At 48.4% G+C, this 26,835-nt stretch overlaps 1 protein-coding gene and 1 pseudogene across 1 annotated transcript; both read right to left on the reverse strand.

Moving 5' to 3' along the window:
• Window positions 1-4,970: 4,970 nt before the first annotated feature.
• On the reverse strand, window positions 4,971-7,628 carry LOC133927037 (zinc finger CCCH domain-containing protein 44-like). Its single transcript, XM_062373287.1, has 3 exons — window positions 7,382-7,628; window positions 6,813-6,873; window positions 4,971-6,101 (listed from the first exon to the last, which is right to left on the reverse strand). Exons 1-3 carry the CDS (start codon window positions 7,449-7,451, stop codon window positions 5,330-5,332), a joined length of 903 nt encoding a protein of 300 aa, XP_062229271.1. The 5' UTR covers window positions 7,452-7,628; the 3' UTR covers window positions 4,971-5,329.
• Window positions 7,629-9,755: 2,127 nt separating this feature from the next.
• On the reverse strand, window positions 9,756-20,254 carry LOC133927733 (protein N-terminal asparagine amidohydrolase-like; annotated as a pseudogene).
• Between the last annotated feature and the right edge of the window lie 6,581 nt (window positions 20,255-26,835).

Raw genomic sequence — 26,835 nt, forward strand, 5'->3', positions numbered from 1 at the left:
AAGTTGCTTAAGCTTTCTGTATGTGACAGGAAAACCTGAGTGTCCTCCAATTGCTGAATTGTGCAGTGCTGTTAGTAGCTGGTGTTGCAAAGGAATATTATTGCCAATCCAAATTCTGGACTTATATCTCAGTATTCCATCTTTGTAAGTGAAGTGAGGTACTGCTGAAGCATCAATTGAGAGAGAAGAAATCAATTGTTGTGCTTTGGGATCTTGAGCATAACCAGCACTAACTGCTTCAATCCAGGAAGGATGACTGATGGACATGTGGAGTAACTGATGTGGGGGATTTGGATGCCTAGATAGAGCATCAGCAACCCTATGGTCAGAACCTTTCTTATATACAATTTTGTACTGCAGTCCAATAAGTTTTGTGAAGACTTTGTGCTGCCAATGTGTGTAGAGCCTCTGATCAGATAGGTGAGTTAAGCTCTTTTGGTCTGTATAAATGATGAACTCAGCCAATTGAAGATAAGCTCTCCATTGTTCAATGGCTACTAGAATGGCTAGGTATTCTTTCTCATAAGTTGATAGCCCACCAGTTTTGGGACCTAAGGATTTGCTGATGAAAGCCACAGGGTGATTACTTTGCAATAAAATAGCTCCTACTCCTTTGTCACTGGCATCGGTTTCAATCTGAAATTGTTTAGAAAAGTCTGGTAGCAGCAGCACAGGAGCGTCAATCAACGCATGTTTAAGAGTCAAGAAAGCTGACTGATGACATGAAGTCCATTGAAATACAGAATTCTTCTTGAGAAGGTCAGTGAGTGGCCGGCTGATACTGGCAAAATGTTTCACAAACTTTCGATAATATCCGGCTAATCCTAAAAAGCTTCTTAGCTCTTTGACTGAATGAGGAGTAGGCCATTCCTTGATAGCAGCGATCTTGGCAGGATCTGTAGTAACACCTTGTTCAGAGATTACATGGCCTAAGTAAGCAATACTCCTCTGAGCAAATGTGCATTTGGACAATTTGACTTGCCATTGATCTTTAGCCAGTAACTGAAACACCTCTGAGATGGTGGAGATGATCCTCAAATGTTTTGCTATAAATAAGAATATCATCAAAAAAATACCAAAACACACTTCCTGAGTAAGGGAGCTAAGGTGTTGTTCATAGCTTTTTGAAATGTATTGGGTGCTCCTGAGAGACCAAAAGCCATGACTCTGAATTCAAAGTGGCCTGAGTGTGTTTGGAAAGCAGTTTTGTGCTCCTCACCTGGTGCCAATCTAATTTGGTGATAGCCAGCTCGAAGGTCCAACTTAGAAAACCAACTATACAGAGCTAGTTCATCCAAAAATTCATCAATGATTGGAATTGGGAATTCCCCTTTGACTGTCAGACCATTTAAGTGTCTATAGTCCACACAAAAACGCCATGTCATATCTTTTTTCTTGACCAACAACACAGGTGAGGAAAAAGCACTTGAACTTGGTTGAATTAACCCATTGGTCAGCATTTCAGAAACTTGTTTTTCGATTTCATCCTTTAAAGCAGGAGGGTATCGATATGGCCTAATGGTGACTGGTTGAGCTCCAGCAATCAGAGGAATATGATGATCACAGTTTCTTCTGGGTGGCAAGGTAGTCATGTTTGCAAAGATGGCAAAAAATTCAGTGAGCAGTAATTGTATCTCAGCTGGTATGGAGTCTGTAACTTGAGGGGACTGCTCTGCAATGATATGAAACAACTCAATGATGGTGCATTCAGGTACAGGAGGAACAAAACCTTGCAGAACAATTGAAGATCCTTGGTAAGGTATAGATAACCACTTGTGCTCCCAATGAACTTTCATGGGAGAAAATGCCTCAAGCCAATCCATGCCTAAGATAAGATCATAGGAGTGCAGTGAAATGATCTTGAGGGTGGACTAAAACAAATAGTCTTGAATATACCAATCAGTATGATGGAGTTCAGTTGTGCACTCCATGAGGCCTCCATTGGCGGACTGAACTTTAACAGGCTGAAGAACAGAAGAAACTCCAACTAACTGGGCTGCTATGGAGGCACTTAGAAAGGAGTGAGAGCTGCCAGAGTCCACAAGAATAAGAATATCCAAATGCTAAATGTGACCCTGCAATTTCATTGTGCGGGGAGTTGGTGTGCCCAAAATAGCAGCATCAGAGATGGCCATTACCTGGTAATCCACTTTGTCAACTTGCTGAGAAATAACTGTGACAGCATCATCCGCATCAGGAAAGAGTTCCAGGATATCTTGGAGAGCATGGAGCTGAATTGTAGGGGCACAAGTATGGTCCCTGCTCCACTTTTCCCCACACTTGTGACATAATCCTTTGGCTTTGCGGTAGGCACGAAGATTTGCCATCTTCTCCTCCACTGACTGAGACTTAGGCGGATCAGTATGACGATGGGTGTCCAATTGCCTTGAACTATTGTAGCTGGTTGCACTGGGAGGTGGTGGTAGTGGATGAGGGCCTTTAGAAATTCCTTTGGGAGCAGAATAATCCGGCTTGCGGTACTCCCGTTTGCGTACTGTATCCGCCACCTCCTCCTGCAAAGATGCAAGAACACACACAGTATCGAAGTCTTGTGGACATTGCACTAACACCATGGACTTAATATCATCACGGAGACCATCTATAAACCTCATAGTGTAGTATCTGGGGTCAGTGACAGATTCATAGGCCACTAATTGATCTACTAAGGCAGAGAATTGGTCAATGTACTCATGCACAGAGCCAGATTGCTTGATGTGAAAGAGCTGGCGAATGAGAATGTCATGCTCATCTCTACCAAATCGGTCATGCAACATGATGCAGAACTGTGCCCAGCCCATATGGCGCACACGGTGATCCACTGACTGAAGCCAGCGGGCCGCTGCGCCTGTGAAGTGCATTGAGGCGACTTTGATCCAAATCTCAGGGGAAACCGCATAGAGATCAAAATAATCTTCGCACCGCGACTTCCACAAGCGAGGGCTACTACCATCAAATGGGGGGAAATTGATCTTCGGGATTTTTGTGGTGTGGTATGGGGAACTGGTGTGATGAGTGTGTGGTGATCGAGTTCCTAAGCGACCAGCAGAATGGGACGTGTCCATGAATTGCTTAGAAGAATTGTGATCGAACGTACCCTTGACCGGGAGGTGAGTGTAGGTCATCACGGACCCAAACTCATGCTCCTGGTGTGAAGTGTCGACGCGGTGCCCATCGGGGCCGTCGGCTGGTGATCCGGCAGGTGGGTGCGCGGTAGCCGACAAGGACTGTCTGAGGAGTCCCGCATTCCCCGCCACTGGATCGAGTGCGATTCGCTCGAGGTGCTTGTTGAGCTTGGAAACCTGGAGTTTGACGGTGTCGACGACGCCCTCGATTTGCGGCTTCCAGGACTCCAACGCCGCCGCCGTCGTCTCGAGCGCGGCGATGTGGTCCTCTCGCTGCAGATCCAGCTCTTGAAGCCGCTTCTCCCACTTGAGGTCGGACTCCTCGAACTTGAGGTCGAGCCTGTGGTCGAGATGCTGCTCCATCGCCTCGATGATCAACTTGGTCTGCGGATCCATGACACCTTGCTTCTTCTGGAGACGCGTGAAGTGATCGTGGCTCTCCAGCTTGCCGAGGATCGAACGTCTCTGATACCAGGATGTTAGCAGCCAATATTAGAGAAGGGGTGGAGAGATCAGAGAGGGCGTAGGACGATGAATTGAATCAGCTTGTTCATAACAACTCGTCGCAGTTCATCTTGGAGAAAGGGGCAGAGCCGAGAAGGGGAAGGAAGGAGTCTATCGTTATCTGTTACATCCTGCCTCCAACTCCAACCGCGCGCCACACATATACGCGCCATTCTCACGGGCCACGCCCACGCCTATCGTTAGCCCACTCCGGCCCATTGATCCTGACGTTGGTTCGCTTGGTCCGTTTGCCACGCCCCAGCTGTGCAGCTTCTTCGGAGGTTTGCTCATCAGCGCTTGGAGCAGCTTGACTGGGTGCAAGGACCCTGACAGCACACCGATCATGAAACTCTGCAGGAACCGGGGCCTGGTCTTGCAAGACGAGACGGTAGCCATGGGCACGCAGGAAGTAATGGAAGACAAGAAGATGGCAGCCACGGGCGCGCAGGAAGTCATGGTAGATAAGATGATCATGGACGTGAAGGAGATCAACCTGCCGTACAAGCGCAGACGCCTCTTCCAGGATCACTGATGACGTTATCGGCTGATCGTGATCGATGGTGTACATGCGTAGGTAGAGTTGTCACCCAGCTCACTTAGTTTAGCTTAGCTGGCTTTTGGTAAACAAGTCACTCGGTGACGTGGCATGGCCCGTGTCAGCTTTTGGAATCGTAGGGTGGGTCACACTGAATGTTAGAGCAAAGTAGCCGAGTGAAGATGTATGATTTGGATGCTCAAGTAGATTTGCAAAGCTGATGCTTAGTTTGATGGGGGCTGAACAAGGTTACTAGTCTGGTCCTCTTGTTCTGAAAATTTTGATGGGGGCTGAACAAGGTAACGTCTTTCTTTCGAAGTACGGCTTGTAAGACCTAGGATCCAATCGATTGGTGTGGCCTGCTCCAGTTGTAGATGGCTTTTGGTTTGCTAGATACTGGTGAAGTAGATCAGCAGAATTATAAGGTGTGGCTTGTCGACGGAATTAGCCACATCTACTGCTCAATGCCGAGATGTTGCTCTGCGAGGAAGGAACAGTGATGAGTTGCCTAACCATGGCGTGAACTTGGAACAGGGTGTTGTCATGCTATGGCCTGGCTCGTTCCGGTTTGTGCACTTGGTGACCACGGTTCTGCGGCGATCATGCCTAGTTGCCTTAACTCTTGATGGCATCCTAGATTTCCACCTGGAAAAGAGAAAGGAGGCCATCCATCCAAAACATGGGACATTTACCTTGCTCAGAAGTGTAAAAAATGCATAACACGAATTACAAACTACAAAGGATTATCAATCTCATAATAACCACAGAGCATCACACTAATGCCAACCGACTTTTCAATTAGACAGCCATCCACTTCAAACGAGCTATTATTAAGAATTCACAAACTGATTGTACCAAAGAGCATACATTCTCAAGTCAACAGGATCACAACAATCAGTCAGCAAAAAGTGCCTAAGGAACGGTACAAAATAGGATGCAAAACTGAGAAGAAAAGAGAGACACATACAGTAGTCCTATAAATCTCATGGCACGGTCATTGTGAATCTCTATCGCAGACTAATGCAGCATCAATACAAGCCACGAAAAGTATCTCCCAGGCAGCATCAGATTTGCACAAGTTTCATTTCCCCACAGGTGATTGTCCTCAATTCCAGTGTTATTCAGCCATACAGGCAGAGAAACCACCACAGGCTACAACAAGCACCCATCAAGCAGCAGCAGGTTTGCGCAGCTCACTTTCACCATGGGCGAAGTGGCACCTGTCTCCAAACGTGCAGGAGCCTTTGTTGAAGTTCTCACACAGCTTGGTCTTGAAGTTGCTTCCAGGCCCCCCAGCATGAGATCCCCTGCCAGGGTTCTTGGCTTGTGGAGGGGCCTGACCACCAATGCGGACAATTAGATCCGTGACCATTGCACTAGCATGCTTGATCTGGTCAAATGATCCCTCAAGCTCGATGTTTTTAAGGTTGGGATCAGCCTCATTGTCCCGGATAGCTAACTTGGCCCCAGTCATGCGGGATATATGCTTTGTGTTGGTACCACCCTTCCCAATGATGGCGCCAGCAAGGGATGCATCGACACTGATCTTGGCTGTGGCTGAAGCTCCGAATGTTGAGGGAGGAACCATGTCTGGGACAGGCATTGGTGGGGGTAGAAAGTGACCGTTGGGACCTGGCCCCATTGGAGGTCCTCCCATTGAGTTGTCCAGCTGCATGGGCTTTCCAAGCTCCCTCTCTCCATGAGCAAAGTGACATTTGCTCCCCCATTTACATCCTTCTGCAGTGTTGTACTTATTACACATGCGAGTTTTCAAAGTGGGTGTAGGTGGCCCATCAGGAACACCAGATCCCATAGGCATTCTTCCCTGAGGAGCCAGAACAGTCGGTCCACCCAAGTTGGTCATCCTTGCAACAGCCTGGTAACCACCTGGGAAGTTATGGAGAAAATGGCAACTTGTACCAAAGGGACAACCAGCAGTGCTGCACAATGGGAATGTCATATAAGCAACTGAACATGAAAAAAATATGTGACAACCTAAAAACTATCATATGAGAGGTTGATCTAAAAATGCAGGCAATGTTGATGAAAGAGATTATGCAATAGCTAGCTGAAGAATGCAACTTTATTAGATGACTGCTAACAGAGATATCCAGTGAATGAAAAAAAGGAGTAAATGATACTAACTAAATTCTTTTACAAATGATGTTTGATAAAAATGCCATTCATAATTAAGCTATTAAGGTGTCATATTGGTGGTCAAAACCACCCCTGCATCATATTAATATCAAATTATAATTGAATTTTAATGAACAAGCGGCACAATTTCAGAAGGGAATTGAGTTGCAGTTCCCATGTAGTATGTTCAATATAATCTTCTTATCTTGATTTCTTCAAGTGAACCTGTTCCATGGTGTTATCGACTGATTGTTCATCTGATATGAAGTTTCATGTCCTCATAACCGATGTCGCATCATTCAGATTTTCAATGACATACAACAGTAGGTTCCAATTTTTACTCCGTTGGATATTCTTTAGCATGGATTAGACAAAGAAGAACCTGTAGCAGAATCTTGGTTGACCCATTTGTTAGCCTCAATCACAACATTTAGCAACATATCAAAATTTTAATTGAAAAACATAGTAATGACAGATGTTACCAGATGGGAGTTCATTTTAGGTTAGATTAGAACCTGAAAAATTTGGTGCACGGCTTCGATTTGCTTCCTACGCCCATTTGAGATGTCTCCAGTTCTGTTAAATCAAATTTATTACTTCCGCCGATTAATAATGTGCTAATTACTAAATCTTGCCACTAGGTAAAATAACACGAATAAACCATTTATTCAAATGGGGCTTCACTTCTCAGGCAAGGTAAAAACATGTTGCAGCAATTATGTCCAGTACGCAAGCAATGCCCTAATGACCTATCTAAACATAAAAGCAGCGACTACAATTTGGCACGAACCGCACATCTAAAAATTCCAAATCAAAACTCTCTGCAAAAGACCTAAACTACACAGGTTGCTTCGCCCCGAAAAAAATCGTGAAAAAAAATTGACAGGAGGTTAGGCAGCTACAAGCCCTTATCACCCCAGATCTCCCTCCGGAAACACCAGCCAAAACTACGGACCTCGACAAGCAGCGAGCCACGGAGCCACGGCTTCGCAGATCCGACCAGTGAGCAGCTAGAAACCTCTACCGAAACATCCAACACAGCTGTAACGAAACCGAGAGATGAGAGGACCGCGAAGCTGCGCACCTCTCGCGCGCTTGGCGCCGCCGGAGCCGTTGGCGCCCTCTGGCGCGGCCCGCTTGCGGCCGGGGTCCATGGCGGGCGAGCTCGGGGAAGGCGGCCGACGCTGGATCGACGGCGGCGGCGGGCAAAGCAAAACCCTAGCCAGCTAGGGTTTCGGCTCCGCGAGGGAGAGGCGGGTGGAGGGGAGAGATGGGAAGGTGGCTCCCGCACGCACCGGAGAGGCGGAGACGCGTGGGCGGGTGGGTCTCGGTGGGAGATGATTGGTACGGAAGTAGGGTTCGGCTGGGCAGGCTGCGATGAATCGGGCTGGGCTGGGGCCGGGTCTGATACGAGCTGCCGTGGCGGCTGTGGATCAGTGCGCGGCTGGCTAGGGACTTAGAGTACGGACATTCTGTTTTAAAAGATTCTCGTGAGACTATATATTTTTAAATCTAACAGTAGAATTGAGAAGAAAAAAATAAGAATAAATATATATTATCACAAGAGAAAAGTTTTTTTAAATCGGATCTTATAAATTTTACTTCTTAGAAGTATGTGTCTAAGATTCGCCTCGAGATTAGGATTCTAACACAACGCCTCTTTGTAATCATGGTATGACTTCTCTCTAAATCTGTTCAATCTATAACAAAGGTCTATAACTGAATATCAATTTTAATTGAAGTCCAATGTTTTTTAATTAGTTATGTAACAAATTTTAGTTAATTATGTAATATTTTCTAATTTAAAATGGAATCACGGTGACTTGAAAGTAGCGAAATGCGAGGATCCTGATCTAATATTTTTATGGTTTCCTTTTCCTTTTCGCGAGCAGTATTTTTTTTGGTTTCTGTGCTTCGCATTTGCAATGGTGATCGGCGGCATTTTTTTGTTTCTGTACACACATATATGCAGCCTCCACAAACACAACGTCATCGTTCGTATGAACAGCAAAGCTTAACACATGAAGTTCAGATAATCAGAGTTCTCATCGTGTTCCAACATGTTTGGGGAAAATTCACACATTCCCTCAATCTCCTACCGCGACGACGCATGAGGACAATGGCGCAAACAAATGGAGAAATGGACAGCAATGGCGGAGTTGCTGGTCTCGGTGTGAAGAAAACTTGAACATAATCCGTGGCTGTTTCTTGATGAAACAATTCAACACTTATTTTTTATTGTTATGTTGCTAAATTAATCTGGCGTGTAGTATAAATTTCTTTTGGTATTAATATTCTGTCTAGGTTTTCAAATATTTTTGGTAATTAGTTTTATGGGTTTAATCAAAAACTTAAATACCAATTATTGGTTAGAGCTAGCGCTATTTGTTGGTAATAGGGCTTAGCGGTAATGATGTTATTTTTAACAGAGCACAAGTGACTACTCCTTTGCAGATCTTTTTTAAGAAGATTTATTGGACTCGGTTCTAAGCTTTACTACAGAGGATGAAGGATCGGCATTTCATAAAGGATGCTCTGCTCGAGACTACTTTGATGGAAGTCTTCGCTAAAAATGGGTGACGTCTTAGTCATCGAATTTTGTGCTCGAATAATGTCTCTTTTGGATTGGTTTTGGAGATTTTTTATCTTTCTATCCGGATTGTTGGAGTTCTTTTGATCTTTATAATGGTGGACAACCATATACATCTTGCTATACAGAGGCTGAAATAATTTAGTCTTTTATTAAAAAAAAATCCGTGGCTGTTCCTGATGAAGGGAGAGGGAGGCTTCTCTTCTTGTTCCATGTGCGTAATAGTAGAACGATGGATGGAAGACCTTGGCTTGTGCTATGAGTACCTTAACTAGAGATGTAAACAGACGGTAACTTTTGGAAAAATCCCCTAATTATTTTTATTTTTACATTTTCCCTTGAAAAACGAAAAAGTCGGACACATGTACAAACTTGGGAATATCGAGATATAAAAAAAGAACTAATCCGAACATAAATATACCAGTATTGGTCAAAAACCAATATTCAAACCGAGAACACCGATCCATAAAACTATGACTTCAAATATCAACGTGACATATAATTAATTTACACCAACAAAAATAATCCATACTATACACAGATATACCATGTACGACATAAGTCTCAACTGAAAAACAACTATCATATCATAACTTGAGTATTCAACATAACATAAAATCACAAAGATTAAGATTGGAAACGGCGTAGAAGCTTGAACAACATCGGTAGATCGGCAGCCGACGAAGATTGGACCACTGGAGTCTAGTGAAGTTTGGGATAGGAATAATATTTGAGCTGGTCGGCTCGACTTGGTATATAGGCTATATTGTGATTTGTAAAGCTTGATTTTAATTAAAAAAAATGAAAAATATCTGATTAGAAACGGAAAATCTAAAAACAGTCAGAGAAACCCTAATTGTTTTCAATTTCATATTTTCTCTAAAAATAGATAAGAAAATGTAGAAAATGATCGGAACGGAATGGGATTTATCCCTTCCGTTTTCATCCAGCTTCCGTCGCTGGTCCTACGGAAGACCCGGGGCTTGTATTTGGGGAACGATTCTTCCCAGTCTGGGTTATCGATCAAGTATTTCCATATCCTACATCAAGAAAACATACGGGAAATTCTGAGACTGAAGATACTGCATGGCTTCATCCATGAAATTCTGAGACTGAAGATATTGTAGGTCATAAACTAGTTAAATGGTAAACAGAAGGGTTACAACTTAAAAATATCATATTTATGATCTCCGGAAGGAGAGGTAAATCTAGTTTGCAGAGAGACATAAGCCTTCTTTCATTTTCCACGAAATGAGGTGGTTCTGCAGCTGGAGAGGTGCAGCATTCCAGTAGGACTTCAGAGTCTGAAAGCTGGTTAAGTGAGGATGCTATATCGGCCCAATCTGGCATCCTATATGACAACAACGAGAGACGGATATAAGGTAAGGAAAAAATGTTACTTAACAAATGAGGTACGAAGTTGCAGTACTTCCAGTTGTGATAACATAGGCCATTTCCCACAATTTTTATCACTTGCAATTTATATACTTGATAACAAGAACTAACATGAGACAGAACAGAAAAAATGTATTTTTCTTGTAGTTCTGCACGGAATTCAATATATTGATGAACAACAAGAACACGAACAAAGTTGCAACTTTGCATGTGAAGAGGCATTAAACAAAGGGAGGTTACCATCATTCGAACAACCATTTAGAACTGACCTATGGCACTATGTCTTTTTCTTTTCAAATAGTACTCATATATTTATACTATTTCACTTATGGAATTTTGGAATATTAAACTGGACGAAAAACAACTATTTATGTTACTACTAAAACAATAGCTCAAAGTTCAGGGACACTGAGTCTTAAATACTAAGAGTATGAAACATCTAGCCAAAGACATCAGTGTTTTCTCTATGTATATAATGTAACGGATGGAAGGATTTAAGATACTCACCAGCAGGCAGGTGCAATTTGGAAAACATCACGCTGAGTATCATAAGTTTCTAGTAACCTTCCTTTCCAAACTGGATCATAAGAAGAAACACTCACACGAATTCTCCTGACAACTTCATCTGGACATCTTGAATTCATCTCAAAGCTTGCTGGTGTGACTACTCCAGATGAGGTTTCAACCTGAAGACAGCAGATGGGCTTATGAGAACAATTAATCTCAAGTGGAGTATTTTAAATTCCATGGTTCGAAATCACTATTATATGCCTGAATACTTCCTCTGTCCACACCAAATACAGAAACAATATGTAGGGAGGAATGGAGACAACCGTGGAGATTGCAGAACATACAAATGTAAGTTGGCAGTTCCTAACTTCAATATTACTCCAGAGTTCCAGCGTTGAAGGATATATGCAAATCATGAATCAAAACAACATCACTTTGGATTAACCTTCAAAAGATCCCTTGTGCAAAAAGCATGAAGCCCGTTATGTTCTCTTTTGAACTAGTGTGGTGTGAATTTTTTTTCTCGAATACGCAGGAGAGCTGCGTATTTTTGTATTAGTAGAAGAACAATGTACTTTTACAATGACCGTGATTACATCGTTTAGGAACTATTACATGAAAGAAACAACAATAGATGGAACAAAGCAACGGCGCTAATTAGAGGACCGATCCATGCGTGCGTAACCTCTCCATGAGGGCGGCCAGATTCTTGGCCCCCGAACCGCACCAATGGGTAGCCTCGTCCTTGATCAGAGCCACCAAGATGTCGGAGGAGACACGATGGCCGTTGAAGATGATGTCGTTACGCGACAACCAAATGCGCCAAGAGGTGAGCATGAGCAGTGAGTACATGCCTTTTCGGAGATCCCTGGCCATCCTTCCCTAACAAACATCCACCAATCGAGAAAGGAAAGCCCTCCCACATGGACTTGGGTACCTAGCACAACCAATAAATTTCCCTAGCTAGGACGCAATGAAGGAGTAAATGATCAATTGTCTCCGATTCTTGAGAGCAGTGTGCGCAAAGATCGCCCGGTTGCAAACCATGTTTTTTCCTTCGAACCGCCATCCACAAACAGCCATGGAGGCCTAGCCAGGCCAAGAACTTTACTTTGTAAGGTGCCCAGGTTTTCCACATTAGTGTAGCACCCGCAAAGCAGATGGAGCCTTGGAGCATTACTTGGTATGCAGACCTAGTCGAGTAGACGCCATCAGAGCTCCATCTCTAGACTACTCGGTCTTGTTTGGCGTTTAGGTGGGTGTGTTGGAGCCACGACCAGAGCTGCAAGTAATGGATGATGGCAGCAACGGAAAGTGGGCCAGTGATGTCCCTGGTCCAATGACGATTTAGCAAAGCCTGGTTGATAGGTCTGTTGTTCAAGCATGAAGGAGCGACACACACAATGAGGTCTGGTGCAATGGATGGGATGGAACAACCGTCCATCCAAGTGTCTTTCCAGAACAACGTGGAATGCCTATCGCTGACTTCAAATGTGATAGAAGCATCAAAAAGGGCGACGGCCTCGTGCCCGTGACTTAAGTGAAGGGCAGCCCACGATTTGGAAGGCGTGCATCGCTGCCACCAAAGCCATCTCAACCGTAGAGCAATACTGACAAGGCGGAGGTCCTGGATCCCCAGGTTGCCATAGTCAGTTGGGTGACAAATCCTCTGCCAAGCAATGGCACTTCAGCCCCCGGACATGACTTGATCACCGATCCATAAGAAAGCCTTGCGAGTCATGTAAATCTCCTTGATTACCCATGATGGGATGATGATGGACATGCGTGTATGCAGCAGGGTCGAGGAGATCACCGTTTTCACCAGGGTGACGTGACTGTCTCTAGAAATAAGCTTTGCCTGCCATGCCTGAAGCTTGGAAGCCATGTTGTCCACCAATGGTTGGAGGTGATGTTTGCGAAGCCATCCGTCCGTGAGAGGAACCCTGAGATATTGGATGGGGAAGGATGATAGTCCGCAAGGTAGGTGCTCGCTGATTGTTGTGATCTCAGCATCAAACCAACAAATGGGGACGGTGAAAATGCATCAAGATAAATGAGCTCTAGGTTATTTCATAGAAGATGCATAAGTGATGAATCATGGATTTACTGAGAAATGCTATGAAAACAAAAGAAATGCATCATTGTCATTGAGCTCTTAGTGATGCCCGTAAGGAGAATAAAAAGCTCAATAAGATTGGCAATAAACTCGAAGACTAAGTTACTTGTGGAGATCAAGTAACTAAAGGTATGATATTGTCAATAGAGTTTTATGAACTAACCCGTGTGCTATATGCTTAAGAATGAGTGGGGTTAGGTTCTATATGAAGATTGACAATATGCATGAAGGCTAATAAGTTACGTGTGGAGATCAAGTAACTTAAGGTATAAAAGTTATCAATTAGGTTTTATGGACTAACCTATGTGTTTTGTGCTTGAGAGTGAGTTAGGGTTAGGATCTATATGAAGGCATAAGTTGAATTGAAATCATATATGCCAAAAGTAAAGAACAAGAGTGAACTCCATATTTAATAAAATGAATTCCTTGAAGATGTTGAATACAAAGTGGTTTTCTATGGCAAGACGGTGAAGGGCAAGTAAGCTCGGCTGCGATGGACCATCTATGGTGAAAGGCAAGCAAATAGCTTGGCGCCAAAGGACCAAGGTGGTGGTGAAGAGGGAGTGAAGGCTTTGCGCCAATAGACCATGTGAGGACATGGGAAGTTATGAGTAATTCGCATCAATCATATGAAGAATCAAGAAAAGATGGAGTGAAGAATATAAGAAAGTTGGCAACCCTTAAGGTTTGAATGAAAGAAGTGGTACTTGAAAGTATTCAAATACTCAAAGTAATTCAAATGAGTTTTATCTTTGAATTTGAGTATAGGTATGCTTCACTATTAAGAGGGATGCAACATGAGCTAATTGTCGTGTCTTAGTGCTAGGGCCTTATTAAGCGGCAGACTCAAGATGGCCTGCAAGATCTCCTCTTCGTAGAAAGTGGCATCCAAAGATCGTAAGTCGAGGGAAGAGATGCCAAGGCCGAGCAAATCAATGGAGTGATATCTTAATTGTGTGGTGCTGAGCGTAAAGGTGAAGTGATCAAGCAGTGTCGCTTCCATCTATGTGTGCAAGGACACAGGGCCATCAGCCGAAGATAAGGAGGAGATGGTGTTCTTTTGCCCCCAAAATTTGGTAAAGGAATGGAAGAGCCTGGTGTTAGCGTCCCCATCCTTGATCCAAGCCAACCTTGAGCAGTATCATGCGATTGTGCCCTGTAGGGATGCAAGTCCCAAACATAGGAACTTGAGATGTTTCCGCAACTTGGCCTCCACAGTAGAAAGGGATCTGCACTCCTACGCACAGTTGAACATGGAGATCACCTCCCTGGAGATTAATGACTGCTCATTGATATTGCCAACTCGCAAACTGCTCCACCGCTGAAGGGTCTTGGCAGTGCGTCTGAGCAAAATGTCAAGCCGAATGAGGGGCTGTTTATTGATTTCATCTAGCAACAACGCCCAACCCTTCTTGACTGCATCAAGGGAACCCAGTATCTTGGTCTAGAGGGCTTCAAAATGGAAAATGGAAACACTGACACAGTTGGGAAGGGATCGAACATGAGAGCAAAAGAGGGCAATGATCAAAGCAATCGGTAGATAAGGCCTGAAGCATGCAGTCTGGGAAAGCAGCATCCTAATAAGAAGACACTAGAGCTCTATCGAGCCTAACAAGAGTGGACGATGACCGTTCATTGGACCAAGTATACCACCGGCCCAATAGGTGGAGGTCCTTGAGCTCATGGTCTGTGATGAAACATCGAAACCTTGCAATGTCACGCCTGTTAAGGTTGGCGTTGCTTTTATCTCTCGCAGTCAAGATCATGTTGAAGTCACCGATGATCAACCAAGGTCCTGGTGAAAGCGTCGTGGCATTTGCTAGCTCCAAGAGGAAGGAATCCTTGAGGCTATCATCAGTGGGGCCGTAAACAACCGACATGTGAAAACTAGCATCTGCTGGTGAAGAAATTCTGATGTTAACTGAGAATTGGAGAACTTGGATATCTATTAGTGAGAAAGGATGATGACAAGCCACAATCATGCCTCCTCTGGTACTGTTTGCAGGTAGGTAAGAGAAACCGGTAAAGCCCGGGCCACAAAGCTCGTTAATAAGGAAAGGAGTAACAACGCCAAGCTTCGTCTCAAGAAAGCACACAATTGAAGCATTGGAATCAGAAACCATGGAGTGAACGACGTCCCTATGGGCCTTGTAGTTAAGCTTGCAAGCATTCCAACTGAGTATATTGAAGCTATCCATTAACCAGCGACAATAATGAATAGACACCTAGCAGGCCAATGAGCCCGTGGATTGCACATTGTCCACAACCAGCAAACCATGACCTAGGAAGATGTCCCTTATCACCTGCATGTGTTGCTCAGAAAGGGGCGTTCGAAGAGTTGAAGGTACGCATGATGCAACACTTGAGAGATGGTCTCATTATCCTTGAGCAAGCCAAGCTGGTGCATGAGTAGAGCCTCTCCCCTCTTGGAAGGCCGGACCCGAGAGAGTGCAGACTGCTTGGCTAACTGAGAACTTCTCCGGGGGACTGAGTCCGAGAGCCGCACTAATGCAAGGTTGCAGGGAGACGACACCAAAGGAGTTGGTATCTCACACGTAATGCCGTGAAGTAAGGCACATGCTATTGAGACACTCACATAGCCTATCATAGCAACCGGGATGAGTGAATGGTCCTCCTCACCTCACAAAACGATGCAGTTAGGCAGGCGACATGTCCCCATGGTACTGCAGGGCATCCAGAAATACAACCATTGTCGACGGTGGTTAGCGAGCTGAAGCAGGGCCACGTCGGCTAGAGTACGAAGCGGATCAGCCTCCGCAGCTCTCGGAGGATGGGCCATTAGGGGAGCGGGCCGTGGACGGTGGGGTGGCCAAATAGTAGCCCATGTTTACTGAACTCTCGAGGGTGTACAACGGTCTTCACATGGCGTCTCCTCCTCTTGTAGACCAGCATCACGTGACGGGACGTCGTATGTGGTGCCGGGGCTCAGGAGACAGACCTGACGAAGGGGTGGAGCTCATTAGACATAGGGTCGAAGACGCGCGGAATGGTGAAGTCACGGGATGGGGAGTGTAGAGCAATAGGGTCATGCACCTAGGTCCGTGACTTGTCGAAAGCTAACGACGCATGGTTAGAGGCCACAGGTAGAGACGTGAGAGCAGGCTTGTTCTCGAGCGGCACGCCATGGAATGATTAGTGTAGGAATTGAGGACAAAGGAAGGATCTCGGCTGCCCAATGGACACCAAGAGCTCGGCAGTGAACCGGCGGCTCACCACCCCAGTTGTCGATGATGGCAGGGGACGAAACACTAATTGCAGTTCCGACGGAAGACCTGAATGCCCCATGCTCTAGCGAGAACCCCGTCGACACCGCCACCCCCATCACCGGAGGAAGCAGCGCCATTGTTGCTGGAGGAGAAAGGAACACATAATTCCGCTAGAGAATAGAGTCGGATGGAGATGTTGTACCGTAAACACCTTGTCTCCATGATGTGAGGCGGAACATCACCCAAGAGGTGTTGCATTTTGGGGTCGTCGTAATGAATGACATCACCAGGCTCCGTAACCTCCATGGTCACACTTCCGGGGATGCTTTCCGGCGAGTCGCACCAAGCCACAACGTGAAAGTCAATGAGGTTGGTGCGCTCTGCTAAGACAGACTTGTCCTCAAGCCGCTCCACCCAACAGTGGTGCCCGAGGAGGTGCTGGGCTGTTGAGGTGGACTACGTGTGAGGGGGTACGCCCTTGAGAGAGATGATGACTCTGTAGGACAGGGTAGCGCCAGTGGCGTGAACCAGCCTCGTCCAAGGTCTAAAGAACTAGAGAGTGTTTGATGACGCCAAATGACCACTAGCAGCGATAATGGCATCTCACACGGCCTGCAATCGGCAAACGACCAGGAAGTTAACGGGGAAGAAACATCTGACGCTGAAATCCTCCACTAAGATGCCAAGGTTGCCGGTGATGAAATTGGACAGCACAGTGGCTAGAATGCCCTGTCAAGCACGATCGGCGTAGGCGAGGAGCGCCCAGCAAAGATGGTGCTCCTTAGCAGCAAAAGTATCAGACCAAGGGATGATGCAACATTGAGGCGTCGAAGCTAGCCGGGGGACAACAACCTCCTAGGTGGCGGTGGACAGCAAGACAACGACCGCAGACGCCAGTGGGGAACCCGACGGGGTGGGTTCAAGAGCCGACGAACCTGAGGGTGTGGAGCCCATCCGAGAGCGATGACCGAAGGGCCCAGAGGGGAAGTACGGCATGCCGGAGTGGTGTGAGCAGAAGTGACGCATCAGATTTGGCAGTGGCGGCCTATCATCTCCAAGCTCGAGGGGGAAGACCACGACTGCTTGCAATCTTTGGCGTGATGTCGAAACCCTTTGCACCAAAAGCACCTAGGAGGCAGATGACAATCCACCCATCGATGAGTCTAGGAGAGGCAGTTGAAACAACACCCATCAAGGGTCGTCGGCAAGCTATGCTTGGGTAGCCGATGACGGAGAGCAGCAGGTTGGTGGCGAGGTTTGGATGGGCGCATGCGTTGGCAGTCGGTAACCAAGGTCAAGACGTCCTCGTTGTCCAGAGGAAGCGTGGGCTGCACCGACGACGGATGAGGTGGAGAGCGACCAAGGGAGCCCATTGTGGGTGAAGCTTGCCTGACCGCAGCCATGAAATTGGACAGAGCGGCCTGGGGCGAAAGGGTGGCTCATCCCTGCAAAGGATGGATTTACCTTTTTTTTAAGTAGGTGTGAGCCTCTCGGACAGTGACGGAGGCAACATCAGTGACAACTCAGCCAAAGTAATGGAAAGCGGAGAGTCATGCAACCACCGGTGCACCTAGGAACGGCCCGCAGAGGAGGTGCCAGGGCAAAAGGGTGGCGCGAGAGCGAAAAGAGGGGAGGAGGAGATCGTCGGGCCTGGGTTCGCAGAGATGGTGTGTGGGGAAACCGGTGACGGACGGTGGGTGGACGCTGGGCTCGAGGTGAGGAGGGGAAGGGGGTTCCATCGTCTCCAAATTGGAACTTCTGTGGTATAATGGAGCTGTATACGAAACAAGGCTTGAGATGGGAGTGTCTGTGGTGTGAATTGGTACCAGAAACTGCGTAACTAATGCTATAACAGATGCAGAGGAGAGGAAATCACTAACCACAAATCCACCAATTATTGGCCGCACATTCCCAACGGAATCAGTGGTTGTGTTGTTCTCGAGGACACAAAATGACCGAAGATGGAATTGTTGCTGGGAATTATGCAGCACTTCAACTATTTTGCAACATAGTGGATATGAATACCCTTCCTGTTTGACGTGCTTCTTTCCAGACGAATGGACTACCTGTGGAGTGAGTAATGGTAAATGGTTTCATACTTTATTTTATGAAAGATAGAGAAAAAAAATACTCAACAAAATGGTGAACAGTACGTTCTGAATTTAACCTTTGTGGAAGCATCATCAAAGCCACCAATAAGGTGAACCTGCAGTTAAATGCTAGTGAGAATGCCCTCAAAGGTGTGTATGTACATTCCATTGAGAAATTACGGTTAAAGATACAAACATCAAATGGTGCGTTGTCATCACCAAGCAATTCTAACATCTACTTAAGCCCTCCCTCCACAATTCTTGGAAAATCCATATGGTTAATTGAGGTCCAAGAATTAATTCATGGAAGATCAGAAAGCGTCATCAAATGTCTTTATTTTCTGTTAGTTCCGGAAAAAGAAGTGTTATGAATAACGCAAGAAACGGAAGTCTTACAGGGCTGATAAATGCTCACTTCTTCACATTCCGGTCTTATTGTTGCGAACTACAACACCGATGCATGTAGTCACCTCATCTGTGCCCACTAACTACGGATGCAAAGAACGGATTAGCTCATGCATTATTGGAATTTGAGTGACATATGGATAACAACGTAACTTCAAATCACATTAGAAATAAGACCTAATAATCAAAACAAATTCTGAGAAGATGTCAACTCTGCTGCAACACAAAATAAAATAAAGGAAAATTTGCCTAGGGGACACTATTTTTTCGTGAATTTATCTGTAGAATACTGTTAAAAAAATTATGATTGTAGGGCACGTGTTTTTTATCTGTAGGACACTACAAATAAAAAAAATAGTGTCTTACAGATCGAGCCACATTTTATTAGTGTCATGTAGATAAATTGCCCTAAAATCAAATAGCCAACAGCAACTGCTCAAGAACAAGGTCTAAACTAAATGCAACTGCACAGGAATATTGGAATCCACATATTGGCATTTCTAATCCAAGGCAGCTTATATCCTTATTCGTGAAACATTTACAATTAAAGACGCCATGATACTATCCGATAGTCACATTTTAGAATGAATCAAGTCAGACTAAATCAGGCAGGCAAAAAGAATAAACATGAGACCAACCTGATGGCTCAGAGGTCCAATTCAGATAATAGTAGAACATTGCAATCCACTAGATTGGTCAAAATAAACATCAAAACCGCCAAAACAGAAAGTGAAAAAAAACGTCCTACTATAACTGCAAAATCAAAATATTACCACAAAGCAACAGTAACAACTGACAATGTCCCCAAAACTCCCAGCACAAAAATCCCCACTTTATCCTTCGCCCCCAAAAGATCTCACCTTTGTCACAAAGCAATCCCCAAATCGTGTGAAACTACCGAGAACTCCCCCTCCACCACTCCAGAACCTCACACCTTTCTCCCGACAGCAACGCACATGATTTGGCCCAAGAAAACAAAATTCACCTTTACGGCAGCTCATCATCGAACGGCTCATATTATCAGCTACACAAGAACTACCTGCATGGCCTCACAAGATCCCATTTCTATCATTATTATTTTTAAATAATAATATTTTATTAAAAAATTACAAAAATATATTATTTCAAATGAAAATTTTGATGAAATAGGTGACAGTCGGCACTCCATTTGCCGACTAGCCACCTATGAATAATCGAAGTGTTGACATATCATTTGATACACATGGAAACTTGTTAGGACTTCAATTACCGATATGTCCCTAAGGAATTATATGTTAGCTATTCGATCGTCGATAAGGGACTAGTCGGCACTACGATTATCGGGATAAATGGGTAGTCGGTAATTGGAATGCAACTGGCACTTATTTTTGCAACTTTCTTATTTTAATATTATTTTTTATTTTTTAATAAAATAATATTATTTTAAAAATTCTTTATATCATCACCCAAAAGGTCGGGAAAAAAAACAGACCACGAATTCCACGAGTCTACCCGATCGAAATGCGAAAGCCTGAAGAAAGAGACCATCTTCACGCACCTCGACGCGCGCCGGATCCACCGTGGCGTACTCCCGCTAGAACACGTACACGTGCCTCCTCGCCCCCTCCTACTCCGTCGAGATCCGCCTCTGCTCTCCAAATGGGCCAGATGCTGGACGGGTCGAGGATCGATTGGTCCGGATCGATCGGCGCGAAAGCGGATCGCGGACCGGCGCCAGACCAGTATGGGAAACACCACCCCGGCCCCGGCCCCGGCCCACCTCGTCCTCGATCTCGGCCCGACGCATCTGCCGCCCGTCTCCCCGATCTCCCCACCTTCTCCTAGTTTCCCCTAAAATAAAAATAAAAAACCTCCTCCTGGTCCCGGCGGCGGCAGGTTGGTGACTGGTGAGCGATGGCGCCGCCGGGGTCGAGGCGGTGGGCGTACGTGCGAGTGATGGCCGGCACCATCCTCGGCGGCGTTCTTGGCTTCTACGTCATGCACCGCGTCGAGACCTCCTACAAGGCACGCCCAAACCCCGCCCCGCCCTGCCCTGCCCGATCCTGTGTCTCGCGCCGCTGCTAGATTCCACGCGGGCTCACTCCGCTTCTCTTGCAGGCGAGGATGGAGGAGAGGCTGCGGAGGTACGAGGCGCAGATGCTCGCGAAGGCGAAGGAGGCGCGGCAGCGGGAGGACGAGGCGCAACTCCTGCCGGACTCGTGACATCGTTCTCCTGTGCTTTCTCGCTCTCTTCAGCTGTTAGGTACGAGCTGTTACTACTAGCTTGCCTCTCTGAGTTCTATGTTTTGGAAATTGTGGAATTTGATCGGCGAATTTGACCGTTTTGATCTACATTTAGCTTGCATTTTCCTTGTATAATCTCACTGGGATGTGATCCGGTACCGTTTCCACTGCTTTAGTATATAAAGTATTCTGAAGCGCGCATAGTCATCTGATGCGGCCAATAGTCCAATGTTAGTGCATTCATGCCTTGCTAATATCCAAATATGCCGGTAGAATTGTCCATGCTGTAACGGGGTATAGTGCTTTGGTTCTTTTGGATTGAAGTATTAACAACTAAACATAGATTGTAGAACGAGGTATCCTTTTTCAGGCTAGTCAATAAGTGTGGCTTAATCTAGTACTCGAGTAGTATTGGCACTGGCAGGTGTGTTTGGTCTCTGCCCAAATGAGCGCAGACAAAAAAATTTAGCCCAAACTACTGGAAGATGTGCATTGAACCTGCCAATATCTGTTAAGCCCGGTAATGCCTATGGCCTTGGTATTACTGAACTAACAAATTATTTTTTTGGGTTGTCATGTGGAAGTGCTAGAATTAGGTTAAACATTTTGCTTAATCTTGGTAGTGCTGCTTCATATTGGCACTCAAGAACAGAACTCTGCTTTTGTTTTTCCTTGATCATTGAAGAACGGAACACCTCTAGAAAGAGTGGATATGGTAGTAACGTAAAAGGTTAATAAACTTTCAGGCCTCAATCTGTTGACAAGAAATAACACAAATAGAATAGTATCAAATTACAGAAGATCTTCCACGATGAACGAGAAACCTGTCATGACTAGGTGCTTAAAACTAAAAGGATAAATAGTTTGTCTTTCATGCCACTTGTGGCCCTATGTGAGGTTGAACTATTGAAGAGAATTCAACACTCCAACTTGTGCACTTTATATGGCCAATACTAGTCGATACATTCTGCAGACAGAAGAACACAGCTGAAGAGATAGTTGAGGTCGACAATGCTATTATTCTCCAGCAACATGTATCAGTTGCCCAACCTCTGAATTGACTAATCTTGCAAAAATGACAGGTAGTTAAATTCCTAACTTATTACTCTTATATATGCTCGCAAGTAAGATGTAATGAAAAGCTAAAAGCTTGTAATAAGACTTGAATTATCAACTATTTACCTACAAGAGCAACAGCACACCTCCAAATTTATGATCTGCCAAATTAAGACCATGGTTTGTTACTGTTGAAGTTCTAAAAGGGCATCTTTCTATTTGAGGTATTCTGATGGGATAAGTCCTTGTGCAGCACATGGTCTTTGTGGGGCTGCTGCATGGTCTTTGTGGGGCTGCCACATGGTGGTGGTCTTGCTGGACAGCATCTAGGACACTAGGACAGCATCTAGGACAGCATCTTAGACTAGAGGACAGCATCTAGGACAGCATCTTAGACTAGAGGACAGCATCTAGGACAGCATCTTAGACTAGCATCTTAGACTAGCATCTTAGACTAGCATCTTGGCATATGCTTGGCTGGCCATGGGCCTATAAATATGTATCCCCAACCCCTCAGGTTGGCATGGCATTTGTGTGAGAAATAAAAATTGCCCCAACTCCTAGTGTCATCCTCTCTCGATGAGAGTAAGAATTCAGCTACTACCAAGAGTAAGAATTCAGCGACTAACAAGTGGTATCAGAGCCTGTTTATCCTGTAGCCTGAGCATCTCCTGCTCATCTCCCCCCTCAGCCTCGCAGCAGCCCCAGCTAAGAGCAGCAGCAGCCCCGGTTGCTCCTGCTCACCCCTCTCCCTCTGCGCAGAGCAGCAGTAGCTCGTCTGAAGCAGCCCTCTCCCCACGCAGCAGCCCTCCCCCGGTAGCGCGTCATGTCCGCAGGGCAGTCTCAGCCCTCGGTCGCCTCGAGCACGCGGCGTCGGCAGGAGGCCGAACTTGCCGCGGCAGAGGAACGCGAGCGAGCGGCGGCAGAGACCGCTGCGGCGGCGGCAAGGGCGTCGAGGCTGGCAGCGGCGGAGCTAGCAGCAGCCAGAGCGGAGGCAGAAGCAGCGGCGGCGGCGGTTGCAGCGCGTGCGGCGGCAGCGGAGGTCGAGGCTCTGCGCGGCAGCATCGGCAGCTCCATTTCTGCTGACGACAGCGCCGACGCGGACCTCGAGCTGCCGGAGGCAGAGGCAGCGCGAGAGCGGGCGGCACAGTGGGCAGCGGCGCACGCCCACGAGCGGGGCGGCAGCCCAGACAGGCGCGGACGCGCCGGCGGCGCTCCTGGAGGAGGCGCGCACGCCGGCGGCGCTCCTGGAGGAGGCGCGCACGGCAACGGTGGCGGACGGGTCGATGGAGAGCGCGGCCTTTACAGGCGGCGTGGCTCTCTCTCCCCGGATCGGTACCGTGGTCACCACGGGTTCCAGGCTGTTGTCAGGGACGTCGGCCCCGGCGGTGGGTGGCCTACCCTCACTAAGACCAACTACGTCGAGTGGGCTGCGGTGATGAGGGTAAAGCTCCAGGTGCGGCACATGTGGGAGGCAGTCCGGTACGGCGACGTCGACTACGACCAGGATCGACGGGCGCTGGATGCCCTCATCGCAGCAGTCCCGTCCGAGATGCAGTTCTCGCTTACCAATAAGCGGACTGCCAAGGAGGCTTGGGACGCCATCGCTGCGGCACGCATCGGCAGCGACCGCGCCCGCAAGTCCACACTGCAGGCACTTCGTAAGGAGTGGGAGAACCTGGCCTTCAAGCCAGGTGAGGACGTTGATGACTTTGCTCTCCGTCTCAACACTCTGTTGCAGAAGATGGGGTAGTTCGGCGATGACACCTACGGCGAGGAGAGAGCTGTCGAAAAGCTCTTCCGTTGCGTCCCCGAGAAGTACAAGCAGATGGCTCGCTCGATCGAGTCTCTGCTGGATCTCTCCACGATGTCGATCGAGGAGGCGATAGGTCGCCTCAAGGTCGTCGACAGCGATGAGCCACAATCTCTCTCGGGGCCCATCACCACTGGCGGGAAGCTCCTTCTCACTCGGGAGCAGTGGGATGCCTGCCAGGGTGACCGGAGGAAGGGGGAGCCTTCTTCCACGACAGGCGGCCGCAAGCGTGGCAAGCCGCGCAAGGCGCGCAGAGACGCCCAGGCCGGGGCGCGAGGACGTGCCGAGGGTGATGCCCGCGGAGGCACCCAGGGCGGCGCCGCCGGCAAGCACAAGCCAGCACGAGACGACACCTGCCGCAACTGCGGCCGGCTTGGCCATTGGGCCAAGGACTGTCGTCAGCCACGACGCGGCCAGGCCCACGTCGCACAGGCGGAGGAGGAGGAGCCGGCTCTGTTCATGGCTCATGCGAGCATACAGCTACCTCCAGCGGCACCGGCCGCAGCGGCTCTCCTCCACCTTGACGAGCCAAAAGCACACGCCCTCCTCGGCGACGGCTCCGACAACGACAAGACTGACGGGTGGTGCCTCGACACCGGCGCCACCCATCACATGACCGGTCGACGGGAGTTCTTCACCGAGCTTGACTCTAGCGTCCGAGGCTCCGTCAAATTTGGGGATGCCTCCGGCGTGGAGATCAAGGGCGTCGGTTCCGTCATCTTCACCGCCGTGTCTGGTGAGCACAGGCTGCTCACCGGAGTCTACTACATTCCCGCGTTGAGGAACTCTATCATCAGCTTGGGACAGCTGGATGAGAACGGTTCGCGCGTGGTTGTTGAGGATGGAGTCATGAGGATTTGGGATCGCCGTCGTCGCCTTCTTGCCAAGGTAACCAGAGGCACAAATCGACTCTACGTCCTTAACGTGCAGGTGGCACAACCCCTCTGTCTCGCCGCTCGTCGGGACGACGAGGCGTGGCAGTGGCACGAGCGCTTCGGGCACCTTCACTTCGAGGCCCTGAAGCGGCTCAGTGCCGCAGAGATGGTGCGAGGCCTGCCGTGCCTCGACCATGTGGAGCAGCTCTGCGACGTCTGCGTGTTGATGAAGCAGAGGCGACTCCCCTTTCCCCAGCGGGCGAGCTTCCGAGCCAAGGAGAGGCTCGAGCTTGTGCACGGGGACTTGTGTGGCCCGGTGACACCGGCCACACCGGGAGGACGACGCTACTTCCTGCTGCTCGTCGACGACCTCTCCCGCTACATGTGGGTGATGGTCCTCGGCAGCAAGGGAGAGGCTGCGGACGCCATCAGGCGCGCACAGGCTGCTGCGGAGGCGGAGTGCGGCCGCAAGTTGCGCGTGCTGCGCACCGACAACGGCGGCGAATTCACGGAGGCTGAATTCGCGTCGTACTGCGCTGATAAGGGCATTCAGCGCCACTACTCCGCGCCGTACAGCCCGCAGCAGAACGGCGTCGTCGAGCGGCGCAACCAGACGGTTGTGGGGATGGCTCGGGCCCTCCTCAAGCAGAGGGGGATGCTGGCTGTCTTCTGGGGAGAGGCGGTGGTGATGGCCGTCTACATCCTCAACCGCTCGCCTACCAAGGCGCTCGACGGCAGGACGCCGTACGAGGCTTGGCATGGGCGCAAGCCGGCGGTCTCCCACTTACGGGTCTTCGGCTGCCTCGCGTTCGCCAAGGAGCTTGGCCACATCAGCAAGCTCGACGACAGGAGCACTCCGGGAATGTTCATCGGCTACGCGGAGGGCTCGAAGGCCTACCGCATCGTCGACCCGAAGACACAGCGTGTGCACACGGCGCGCGACGTTGTGTTCAACGAAGGGCGAGGATGGGCGTGGGACAAGGCGATGGACGACAGATCGGCTCCGACGTACGACGACTTCACTATCGAGTACGTCCACTTCGAGGGAGCTGGGGGAGTAGGCAGCTCTTCTTCGACGAGCGTGTCTACCCCAGTCCCCGAGCCTCCACCGACCCCGGCGCCTGCTACTTCGACAGCACCACGTTCTCCAGCCAGGACCTCGGCTGCGATGAGTTCTTCGCCGGCTCCACCACAGCCGGCAACGCCACGCACTTCAGCACCGACAGGCACCTCTCCGGGCACGTCTACTCCAACACCAGCTCGTGTCGAGCACAGCCCGGTTAAGCTCGCTACTCCGCTCTCTCACGACGAGGAGCGCATCGACGCGTACCACGACGGCGAGCCGTTGCGGTACCGTACGATGGAGAACCTTCTCGGCGACCAGTCGGTGCCGGGACTGGTGCCTCACGATCTGGAGGCGCAGTTGCACCTTGCGTGTGACGACGGCGAGCCTCGGTCGTTTGCAGAGGCCGAGAGACACGCGGCATGGCGCGCCGCGATGCAGTTGGAGATGGATGCGGTTGAGAAGAACCGCACCTGTGAGCTTGCTGACCTCCCTCGTGGTCACCGAGCGATCACCCTTAAGTGGGTGTTCAAGCTGAAGAGGGATGAAGCCGGCGCCATCGTCAAGCACAAGGCTCGCTTGGTGGCACGAGGTTTCGTGCAGCAGGAGGGGGTCGACTTCGACGACGCCTTCGCTCCCGTGGCACGGATGGAGTCCGTGCGACTCCTCCTTGCGCTAGCTGCCCAGGAGGGCTGGCGTGTTCATTACATGGACGTCAAGTCGGCGTTCCTTAACGGCTACTTGAAGGAGGAGGTCTACGTGCACCAGCCGCCGGGATTTACGATCCCCGGCAAGGAGGGCAAGGTGCTCCGCCTGCGCAAGGCCCTCTATGGCTTGCGGCAGGCATCGAGGGCGTGGAATGCCAAGTTGGATTCCACGCTAAAAGGGATGGGCTTCGAGCAAAGCCCGCACGAGGCGGCCATCTACCGACGGGGCAGTGGAGGAACTGCTCTGCTGGTGGGTGTCTACGTCGACGACTTGGTGATCACCGGCACCAAGGATGCGGAGGTGGCGGCATTCAAGGAAGAGATGAAGGCCACCTTCCAGATGAGTGACCTGGGACCTCTCTCCTTCTACCTGGGGATCGAGGTGCACCAGGATGACTTCGGGATCACGCTTCGACAGACCGCCTACGCCAAGCGCGTCGTTGAGCTAGCTGGGCTCACCGACTGCAA

The sequence above is a fragment of the Phragmites australis genome, chromosome 8 (genome assembly GCF_958298935.1).
Source record: "Phragmites australis chromosome 8, lpPhrAust1.1, whole genome shotgun sequence".
Lineage (NCBI taxonomy): Eukaryota > Viridiplantae > Streptophyta > Magnoliopsida > Poales > Poaceae > Phragmites > Phragmites australis.